At 36.7% G+C, this 12,294-nt stretch overlaps 1 protein-coding gene across 2 annotated transcripts in view; it reads left to right on the forward strand.

Moving 5' to 3' along the window:
* Nucleotides 1-9,875, forward strand: part of LOC115436183 (retinoic acid receptor beta-like) — a 34,793-nt gene extending 24,918 nt beyond the window's left edge. Inside the window, exons 5-9 of one of the 2 annotated variants that reach the window (XR_003937789.1) lie at nucleotides 1,814-1,990; nucleotides 3,386-3,590; nucleotides 3,681-3,839; nucleotides 8,817-9,098; nucleotides 9,133-9,875. Coding sequence is in view for 1 of the 2 variants with exons in the window: in XM_030158949.1 (XP_030014809.1) it covers nucleotides 1,814-1,990; nucleotides 3,386-3,590; nucleotides 3,681-3,839; nucleotides 8,817-9,022 (747 nt within the window). In the remaining variant the exon portion in view is untranslated. Of the gene's footprint in view, nucleotides 1-1,813; nucleotides 1,991-3,385; nucleotides 3,591-3,680; nucleotides 3,840-8,816 lie in introns of both variants that reach the window. The other variant, XM_030158949.1, reaches the window with a different exon arrangement.
* Nucleotides 9,876-12,294: the final 2,419 nt, after the last annotated feature.

Here is a 12,294-nt window from a genome sequence, read left to right on the forward strand (position 1 = left end):
TATAAAAACTATCACACAAAAATTATACTGACAATATATACTGAAAAATATTGACAATTTACAAAATTAAAAAGAAATGTTAGAATATACCAAACGCCAACTCTGTGTACCACAGATGGAAGAAATATATATTACATATAAAGGCTATTTGCAGGTAAAATAAGATACAATTTTTTTTTTTTAAAAAGGTGTATAAATAATAATAATAGTAAGTAATAAAACACAATGGGCTATATACATAGGCTAGTTACATAAGAAGGAGAATTGCAATACAGTACAAATGGTGGACAACACTTACTATTATTATTAGCAGTGCCTTTATCATTATATATTATTATTTAAAAATGTGATTGATGATTTTACATGTATGTTGATTGTTCCTCTCTAAAGTGTTTCCTCAAGTGTCTCATGCTTCCATTGTTGTGCTTGAACAATTCTGACAGTCTCGTGGCTGAGTCATGTGTGAATGTAAACAAAGCCTTAGGCTTAGATGGAGGCTGAGGTGTGGATAAAAGTGGAACTGTCACACAACAGGAAAGAAGGACTGGTTTAGGGCGAGGTCTATTCCTGGTTCTACCATTTCACGCTCTTTGTAGTGTATTGAATTCCATAGCACGGTGTCGTGTGTGGAACTACAGAAGCAACACAGACAGTGTTACATAATCTAGAGCTGACAAGTGCGTAGCTGCTTGAATGAAGTCAGTGTCAGTGGGCCGCAGAGAAACGTGTTGACACACTTAGTGAGGACATTATGTAAGGATGACTGGTTTGTTGTTTTTGTTTTTCATTTAGAAAGATCAAACTTTTTTAAAGGAACTATTTACAGAGTATCATGTGGAGCTACAGCTATCGATTATTTTTGTAATCAGTTATTCTATCAATAATTTTCTTCAATTCGATTAAAAGATTATTGGAATAGGTAAATAAAAGGTAAAAATGTGAAACAGTTATGTCTGAAAATGACAAACAACTTGTCCTCTATTCGAGAACCAGCTGAAACAACTACAAAAAGTATAAAAGTAAAGGGATGTATGAAAAATAACTACATAGAAATAACAACAATAACAGATGTATAAAAGCTTAGATAAAAATATCTATAAACAACAAAAAAAAAGTCAAATGACATCTACAAACAAGAAGAGAGAGAAAGAGAAACGCTGTGTGGAGCTTATTCACTGCACCTGACAGGGAAACTACCACATGTGATGTGTGCAATAAAGTCATTTGTCACTGTCGTAGCACCACAAATTTAAAAGGGAAATTGTTTTATTATTTTTATACTGTTAAATTATTTTATACTGCAGTTAGTTAATAAAAAACATGTTTATTTGCCTAAAATCTTTGTCCTGTGTTTTACCATAATCATAATCAACTAACTAAAGACAAAATCACAAAATTATTCAATGATCATGACATTTCAAGTAAAAAGTACTGGTATCGGTGATACTAGCCCTGTATTTACTTGATATCGGATCGATACCAAAATTCCCAGTATCACCCATCCTTAGTTGTTTGTGTTGATCCTGGCATCATGTGTGTCACAGTAAGCGTCCGTGTCAAACACAACAGTGGAACCAATGTTTAACAGCAGCAAAATTATGGAAATTAAGCTTCAATTCAGGAAAGTTGTAATCAAATAATTTTTTGAATGGATTCGAGTTGATTGATAGAGTAATGGTTTCAGCTCCAGCAGCATGCCAGTTTTAAATCAGAAAGTGGACACAGAATGTAGGCAGAGAATTAAAACCAAATCCAAACTTTAAATAACCAGTGATCTACAATCAGTCTTTTTTTCCCTCCCTTCTCCATCCAGCACTCCAGCTCAGACCAGAGGATCCAGCTGGACCTGGGCCTTTGGGATAAGTTCAGTGAACTTGCCACCAAGTGTATCATCAAGGTAGTGGAGTTCGCCAAGCGAGTGCCAGGGTTCACCGGACTGTCCATCGCCGACCAGATCACACTGCTCAAAGCCGCCTGCCTCGACATCCTGGTACTTGAATGTCCTTAAAGTGATATTTTTAAAAAGTATCTGATAAATATTTTTAACATCCATCCATACAATGCACATCTAAAACTTTGCATATATTAAAATTTAACATGTAGATTTAGTTTATCAAGCTAGTGGTAACGTTAGCTTCTTTAGTTCCCTCTTGTATTAACCGTTAAAGACCCAAATGCATCTTCTGATCTGAAGTGTTTAATATTTGTTGAACCACTAATTCTATCAATACATGTAAATAATTCAGGTAAAATGCATTATGTCAGCTTTTCAGCAGCAGCAAAATGCATGATTTTGGATTGAAAAGATCCTAAATGTAATGGAAAATAATAAATTATAATAAATGGTGATAAATAACTATAACATCCATCCGTCCGTCCATCCGTCAGCAGACAGACCCAGACTTCTGTTCCTCGCTTACATGAAATGAACAGAATGACGTGTAAACCTGGAGTCCCAGCTCCACTCTTCCACTGTTAGCCAAGGTTCATTCAAAACACACACAGATCTGGCCTTAGGCAGAGTGTAGGATATTTCATTCTCCATCTCTGCCATTCACTGCTAAAGCTGTAACCCACTGCGGTTTTCTCTGAAAGCTCAGAGGAAGTTTAATCCATGCTTAAAAAAGCTCCATCGTGGTGATTTTTTTATGAGGACATATGGGACTGTTTATACACCACATTCATCAATCTTTTACACCATGTTGTATGTCCTTCTGGGTATCTTCCCCTTTCCTTTTGCATTTTCTCCTGGATGTTGAGTTCACAGAAGGGAGCATATTCCATTTTTAATAATCTAGAGAAGTATTGTGATGTAAAAGTTGTGATACTATTAATTGTATGTATAAATAAATAAAGTATTATTTTTTAAAACTGAAATATCAGAAAATAGAAACATAATAAAGTACTAGCGTGTTGACTTGTGGGGATCCATGGGTTCTAGATGTGGTAGTTTTTATGCTGTTGTGTATTTGTACATGCTGTACCATATTTGTCCAGCTGTCACCGCCAAAGTGTTCTGGGTATAGCAACGTGACTGTAAGGCTATTGTATTCCAAAATTACTAATATCTCCCAAAATATTGGTCCTATCAACTTGCCGTTTTTCCTAGTCTGTTCCTTGACCAAAAATGCATAAGTATGCCAAACTGCAGCTGTCAGCTCTTTCTGGATTTTCTGTAAATCGCCTGCACACAGTGGCCACTTGGTTTTTTGAATATAGATTAGATATTATTCTGTGAGATGAAGGTGTGATTTAACAGGGGGTTAACATTTTTATAGACTTACTTTTTCACCTACTCTTATAATTGTAACTTCAGTTTTAAAAGTTTTTATACTTTTTGCCATAACATAATGTTATTTTAAAACACTATCACCGTTGCTTTTAGATTTTGAGGATTTGCACTCGCTACACTCCAGACCAGGACACCATGACCTTCTCAGATGGGTTGACCTTAACCCGCACACAGATCCACAATGCTGGATTTGGACCGCTGACAGACCAGGTTTTCACATTTGCCGGCCAGCTGCTGCCGTTGGAAATGGACGACACAGAGAGCGGCCTCCTCAGCGCCATCTGCCTCGTCTCTGGCGGTACTGACACTCAGACGGAATGAAGCAAGCTACAACATCTTATTGTAATGAGTTGCTGAAACCTCTTCTCCTTTCTGTGTCTCTGAACAGACCGACAGGACCTGGAGGAGCCCTCTAAGGTGGAGGTGCTGCAGGAACCCCTTCTGGAGGCTCTAAAGATCTACTCACGCAAACGGCGACCCAGCATGCCGCTCATGTTCCCAAAAGCCCTTATGAAGATCACTGACCTCCGCAGTATCAGCGCCAAAGGTCAGGAACCACTGATAATGAAGGTTCTTATTAACCAGTAGTCAATTCAGTAAATAAAACCACTGTTGATATCTTTAATGCGGTGTTTTTCAACCTTGGGGTTGGGACCCTACGTGGGGTTGCCTGGAATTCAAATGGGGTCGCCTGAAATTTCTAGTAATTGATAAAAATAAATTTAAAAAACTTTCTAAAAAAAATTTATGGTGAGTTGAGAGAGACAATCACAATCCATAAAAGACATGACAAACTGTGAAGCTGAAACTGAAGCACTGTGGTTCTGTTTATCTGTCAAATGTTCACTGTGGTCAGTTTCAGATGCTGCAGCTCTTTCATAATTCATAGTTTGAGTTATTGTTTGTTCAGTATTAATTACAGCCTTGTAAATCCAAGCTGGACTGACTGTACATATCCTGACCAAGGAAAATAAAATAAAATTCTCCCTTTGTGCAGTAATCTACACCTGGCTTTTCTGCCTCCGTCCATAATAATATACATTCTATAGACTAATGTCCTCTAAAATTAATGTTTATTTGCAACATAGTATAGCAAACTATTCAATGATCAAAAACAAATTAATTTTATTTAAAAAAAAGTCTCAGTTTTGAATGTCTGGGGTCACCAGAAATCTGTGATGTTAAAATGGGGTCAGGAGTAAAAAAAAGTTGGGAACCACTGCTTTAATGTATTTACACTTGGAATATGTGTGGGAAGTATTCAAACTGATGGTACCATATAATTATAATGCAAAATGTAGTAACTGTAGTGCGGTGGTGTAGTGGTAAGCATTTCTACTGCACAGCAGGAATTTTTTTCATCATTATGGTTTCATTTGCTTTATTTGGACCCTGTAAAACTTGTACTGGTGGACATTTTTTATGTTATTACTCAATAAGGTTATTACTGTTAATAAAGTTTAACAGATGCAGGAATGACATATTGTTATCCCCTTAATGTCGACTGTCACAAATTTGCTTCAAACCATTTCGATTAGGGAATCAGCCCAGATAAACGTGTGTATTCCCTCAATGCCAGTTCAGGCAGATTCAATATGGACCTAGTCAGGACACTGAAAATAATTTTGTGGCACCAATAAAACCATCTCCATCCTCTGAGACGGGAAAATCTGTTATACTAGCCAAATTTCTGTCTATTTTATGTCCTATAGTCAAATCTACATCTATATCTGGTTGAAAACAAAAACACAAATATTTTCTAATATATGTACTTGTATATACATTCAGGCATTAAGGGGTTAGAAGTTAACATTTCCCTGGAAGGTTACACATTTTGTTCCATGAGATAATCATTGCAAAGCCACTCTACCTTAATATTTTTGAAAGGTAAATGCAGCTGCTAAAAGTAAAATGCATCATTTTTTAACCTACACTATATTGCCAAAAGTATTCACTCACCTGCTTTGACTCACATATGAACTTAAGTGACATCCCATTCTTAATTAATAGGGTTTAAAATGACATTGATCCACCCTTTACAGCTATAACAGGTTCAACTCTTCTGGGAGGGCTTTCCACAAGGTTTAGGAGTGTGGTTATGGGAATTTTTGACCATTCCTCCAGAAGCGCATTTGTGAGATCACACACTGATGTTGGATGAGAAGGCCTGGCTCTCAGTCTCCGCTCTAATTCATCCCAAAGGTGTTCTATCAGGTTGAGGTCAGGATTCTGTGCAGACCAGTCAGGTTCATCCACACCAAACTCTGTCATCCATGTCTTTATGGACCTTGCTTTCTGCACTGACGCACAGTCACGTTGGAACAGGAAGGGGCCATCCCTAAACTGTTCCCACAATGTTAGGAGCATGGAATTGTCCAAAATCTCTTGCTTCAGCATACCAAGAGATTTGATATTGCTTCAGACCAAAGTTATTATCGTGACTAACGAAATGACGAAAACTAGAATTGTAAAAACATTTCCGTTAACTGAAATAAATAAAAACTATAATTAAAAGAAAAAAACCATAACTAACTGAAACTGTATTGCGTGCTTATAAAACTAACTAAAACGTATAAAAATTATGGATAAAATTCCCTTCATTTTCATCTTTGTCAGTCAATATTCATATGTCAATATTCAGGTGACAACTTCTCCCATTCTTCTTTCTTCTTCTTTATATATATATATATATATATATATATATATATATATATATATATATACACACACACACACATACAGGGTGGGGAAGCAAAATTTACAATGAACATTTAGTTGTCTTTTCTCAGCAGGCACTACGTCAGTTGTTTTGAAACCGAACATATATTGATGTCATAATCATACCTAACACTATTATCCATACCTTTTCAGAAACTTTTGCCCATATGAGTAATCAGGAAAGCAAACGTCAAAGAGTGTGTGATTTGCTGAATGCACTCGTCACATCAAAGGAGATTTCAAAAATTGTTGGAGTGTCCATGAAGACTGTTTATAATGTAAAGAAGAGAATGACTATGAGCAAAACTATTACGAGAAAGTCTGGAAGATACTATTAAAGAAGAATGGGAGAAGTTGTCACCTGAATATTTGAGGAACACTTGCACAAGTTTCAGGAAGTGTGTGAAGGCAGTTATTGAGAAAGAAGGAGGACACATAGAATAAAAACATTTTCTATTATGTAAATTTTCTTGTGGCAAATAAATTCTCATGACTTTCAATAAACTAATTGGTCATACACTGTCTTTCAATCAATGCCTCAAAATATTGTAAATTTTGCTTCCCCACCCTGCATATATATATACACACACACAAACACACACACACATATATATATATATGTATATATATATATATATATATATATATATATATATATATATATATATATATATATGCATACAGATTATACATATGAGTATTTATTGCACGGTTTATTGCCCAGAATTATTTGGAGCAGTTTTTGTTGTGGAGCCTGACAGCTGCAGGAAGGAAAGACCTGCGATACGTCTCCTTCACACACTTGGGGTGTCTCATCCTGTCACTAATGGAGCTCCTTAGTGCAGTGAATGTGTGTTGGAGGGGGTGGGAGTCTTTGTCCATCATGGAGGACAACTTGGCTGTCAACCTCCTCTCTCCCACCTCCTCCACAGTTTCCAGAGGGCATCCCAGGACAGAGCTGGCCTTCTTTATCAGTTTGTCCAGCCTCTTCCTGTCAGCTGCTGTGATGCTGCTCCCCCAGCAGACCACACCATAGAAGATGGCAGAGGTCACAACAGAGTCATAAAAGGTCTTCAGGAGTGCCCCCCACACCCCAAAGGACCTCAGCCTCCTGAGCAGAAAGAGTCTGCTCTGACCTTTTTGGATGTTTGGGTCTTTATGGGTTAATAAAAAGTGTATTTTGTTTTGTCCTGAAAACTGGACTGCAGTTGTGGTTGATAATTTACTCTCATGAGACCATCTAAGGTTTTTGCTAAGTGACTACGTCATGAATTTACCAGTATTAAATAGCAATACCTGACCTTTTAACTTGCCTATATTAGCTAATGTTAGTATTAATACAATAGTGTATTATGGTCTGTCAGCTAGCCTGCTAATCAGTGTGTTTACAATACATTTATTGACATTAAACACAATTATATAGCATTGTTTGTAACTGTGTGTTGTAACACAGAGCTGAAAAATTACTTGAAAATTATTGTTAGCTGTGCATTGAGTGTTTTCACTATGATCTGTGACTGTTTCACATCTGCTCCATTATATCCAAATATGTTTTTGTCTAGCTCAGAAAAGAAAAAATTACGACTGACAGCCATCTCTAATTTTTTGTTAGACGGTCTACATTGGACTTGCTGAGTTTTTGTTCAGACCATCCAGTCATCTTCTGAACTGCTTATTCCTTGTGAGGGAATTATTTGACTAATTAACCTATAAACCCTTTGGAGTCCCTGAACGCACCCTCACATCCAAATCACAACCCAATTTAAGATGATGTATCAGCAGACAGAGCCTTGTGTGGAAAGTGCAGTTGTCAAAGTAATACTGTGAAGTCGATTGTGTTGAAAGGCCAAGTAAAACCAGACTAATGATACACAATAAACAAATAAATTTTGGCAATATTGTCATTATGTTTGGTGCATGTTTGGTGCAGGAAGAGAGGGTAAAAATTGGCTTGTAAGGGAAGCACTTAAATGGAAAAAACAAAATACATGTCTCCACGTTTGGTGGAAAAGTGAATTACATCACCCAGTCAAATGAGTTGTTAAATGGTTCATTGAACGTGTTTGTGGCAGCATATTGTGACACCAGATTTTTTTTAAATAGTTGTATATGATTTAGATTTTTTTTTTTTCTTTAAATGCCTGTGGGATTACCTGTATTTCCATGTAAATAGTTATATGTAATGTTGTAATTTGTTAAATTTATTTATTTATTTATTTTTTTCCAAAGTTATCAATTTATATGTTCATTCTAAGTTATAAAAATGGTTCATTCAACATGTTTCTGGTGAAAAACAGTAAAGAATCTTACTTTTTGGTGCATGCCATTGGTTGGTGGGAGGAAACTGGAGAACCCAGAGAGGACCCGTGCAGACACAGGGAGAACTTTTTTTTCCCTGACAGACAGGGCCACTGTGGTACAGGTTCCAATAACAACAATGTAAAATGACTTTGTTTTATTGCGCTTTGTGAGGTTTACCATTCTGCTGAGTCAGTATGCTAACCAGCATTAGCTAACCTCTTATCCTTTGGACAGCTGTGGTTCTGTCCTTTTTATCCAGATATGGTCACTTCTGACTCCAAAATGCCAACATGACAACATCCAAATCACAAAAGGCTGTCTTCAGAGCAGCAGTTCAGAAACCACTGAATCCCTCCGTCCACTAATGACACATAAGTCTGTGGCTCTGATCCTTTCCACTCCAGTAGCTCCACCCCTTTTGTCCAAATATGGTCACTTCTGGGTTCAACAAAGCAGTGTTCAGTCTACATTTCTAACCCCAGGTTTGACCCTCTTGTCTCCACAGGGGCCGAGCGGGTGGTGACACTGAAAATGGAGATCCCAGGCTCCATGCCACCGCTGATCGAGGAGATGCTGGAGGATCTGCAGAACCTAGAACGGGACCAGAGGAAACAGTCACAGGAGAGCAGAGTGGAGCAAAACAGCGATAGCCAGCATGTTCATGCCATCTCCACGCAGTACATAAACTCCTCGACCAGCTTCTTGTTCTGACGCCTCCAAGAACACTGGCTCTGTGTGAAATGCATACTACATTCCAGGTTGCAGTGGGTTTATTAGCATTTTACCTGAGTGTCTGGTCACAAAACAGTTGAATTAAAGAGGAGATCCAGTTGTTACACTAACAACCTCCCCCAATTAATCACAGTTCTGCGTGTTAGTGGGGAAAAGAAAGTGATGCAGTAAAGCTATAATCTCTGTTTTCGTATGTAACTTCTGCAACAAGGCAACAGATTCCTCATAACTTCCTCCACTGCCTCCAGGTTTCTACTGTATTTATATTTGCATGAGATATCACAATTATTAACTTTTTACCTCATTGAATAACAAGACATATAGTGGTAGGCTAGGAGAGTGTAAAAAAAAAAAGATTTAAATCAATTTCTTTTTAGCTTTGTACTTGTTGAGTCTTTTTTTTATCTGTACAAAAGGGAAATGTGACTGAAAAATGACATGAACGAATGTTTGTAACAACAGGCATTTATTAACGTTTACAGTTTGATGTAGGTGAGTTTGAGCACATGGAATGCAGTTGAATAGCTGTTAGACTGAGGAAAACACTTATGAAGACACACAAGTACCCTCTTACACAATGTCACACAAAATAATCAGAGTACAAAAAGACTTTTGTGCCTGAAATATCTTAAAAATGCAGCTTCATTAGGCTTAAGAAGAAACTACAGAGGTTCAAAAAGCTGCTCCTGTACTAGAATGTGTGCCTATGCTAAATGTGTCATTTCTGTGCAGCTGATATCACTCAGAGGACCTTCATAGAATATTCTTTTGTTGCAAAATAGATCACATTTCATATCTCTGTTGTTGATCTATTAAAGTCTTCTGAACTGGATTTCAAGTCGCAGTGTTGTGTTTTCCCTTGGGGCCGTCAGATTTTTCAGTGTTTTCTGAACTGACACAGCAGTTCAGATTTCATGCTTGAAATCTGTGAGGGAAGGCCACGTCAAGAGCATCCTTTTCTCCAAAGCATGGCTCATACTGCCCCCTACAGACATATCAAGGAATTGTAGAATAGGACTGTGGTGGGCAGTGTTGTAGTTGGGTCCAGTTGAGGTCTGAACATTTCATTTTAATGTACATTCCCTCTGCTAGTTCAGTTAGAATTACAATTTTATATTGGTAGTGACAGATTTAAAAATAATTACTAAGAGCTATTATTTTTGTGACCTAAATTGGGTCACAAACCTGTTTTTATTTGGTCACAGTATTGCTACATTGTGATAAGTGAGTTCATTTTGTAAACCCTCAAAGACATCCACAGACAACCAAAAGCATCTACTGATATAAAATGTTAAATAACTGTTGATCCACCAATCCTGTCAATACATGTCAATAATTGGTGTAAAATGCAGTTTGTCATCTTTTCATGGTCATCAGATATGACCAATTTGGACGTTTAGAGGCTCCCTGGTGAATGTGGAAACGCTGTCATCTTCTACAACATTGATTCACCAGTAAAACCCATGGAGTTGGATCAGTGATAGTGGATCGAGACACTTGGTATGTGTTCAGTTATTGATATTTTTTTGAAAAAGTAACTTTTTCCTCATTTTTTCTGATTTGATAACTTTTGAATTTACTCTGAGATTTTATGAAGATCTACATGATCAATAAATTAAATATAGGAAAATACATGATTATCACTGAAAAGATGAAAATATATAGGATGGTATTAAAATAAATGATGATAAATCACTATCTGGGTGCTTCTATGAAACTGGGTTCATTTTGGTACCTGGCACGTTGCCAGCTTTTTAGACCCAATAATAAAAGACAAATTTAGACATATTTCCCCCCAGGATGTACCTAATGATGACCTCAGATAAAGGTAAAAAAAATTATACTCTTGCTCTGAGCCATCCCAAAATTAATGAATTTTTGATGATCCTAGTGGTTTTTCCAACCCAGACATGAGGGTTTTTCATGAATCTGAGTCTCATTTCAGGTTTTGTAACACATCGTGTCCACTTGCATTACATATAGAACCTGCCCACTTAAATGCATATAAATCGCGGATGATTTTGCAGCAGTGGCCATTTTTGTGAAACACTCTGCCTTGCATAATTATTTCAATTCCCAAAATGTACCTGTAAGAGAATAAAGAAATATTTTTTAAAAAATAGTAGTGTGTAATTTTCATGTCCTTTTGACCGTATTACATGCAGACTTTTGTATTAAATATAATGTTTACATTATATAAAAACGTGTTTTATCTGAAAAATATTTTGTATTTTATCTCAGTAAATATTCTTAAAAAAGACCCAAAGTGCTACCAAACTTGCCTCATAACATTAGTCTACATCTGGTTTGAATTTTACCCCCCATGTCCTGTTTTTAGGTTCCAGTTTCATAGAAGCACCCATCTGTGAACTGCCACAAAAAAAGCAATGGGCTTTTTATACGTTAATCCCCCCTGTATTACTGAGAATATATAATAGTAAAGCACTCACAACAGACTATTTTTGTGCATAATTATGAAGTCAAGAAATCTTAATCACCCCCCAAGGAAAACATTCAAATGCAGCCAATAGACCTGCATGTGGAAAGCAACATTCAGTGCCAATAACAGCACAAACCCACAGAGTGCAGGGACAGATGATATCTTCTGTCCATCATTCCTACATTTTGGTTTAAAGAATCTGCGACCTGATGAATCCAAAGAGCCAGTTCAGCCACAATTGACTGGACATTCAAAGCTAAGACAGCAATTTTACTGCAAATCCTAAACCTCACTTACTGATATATTTTGCTGAAAAAGTCACTTTTTCTCCATTTTTTTTTTCTGTTTTGATATAATAACCTTTACTCTGATGTTTTATGACCATCTAGATGATCAGTGAAATATAAGAAAGCACCGGATTTTCACTGAAATATGCAAATTGTAGAGGACAATATTACAATAAATGGTGATAAAGCACTTAGAAAAGGTTCAATGTAGAAAAAATTAATTTAAAAGTTGCCAGAAAAATAATTTGAGGTCTCAAAGGATTAAAAACCCTGCAGTCAAATCCTACCAGAAGAGCAAATAAATGAAAACGCCAGTACTGAGTAAAACATTCTCATAAAAGTCTGGCTGATGAAAACTACAAAGCATATTGATCTGTATCTTTTGTTCTGTCTATTTTCATTCAGCCTCAAAATCCAAACACTTCCTCCTCCCGGTGTGGAACTTGTAGTCTTAAAACACCTTGTAATCGTGGAATTCAGTGTTTAAGACTTGAATTGCTGCATATCTGTTGAAGTTTCAAGTC

The sequence above is a fragment of the Sphaeramia orbicularis genome, chromosome 16 (assembly GCF_902148855.1).
Source record: "Sphaeramia orbicularis chromosome 16, fSphaOr1.1, whole genome shotgun sequence".
NCBI lineage: Eukaryota > Metazoa > Chordata > Actinopteri > Kurtiformes > Apogonidae > Sphaeramia > Sphaeramia orbicularis.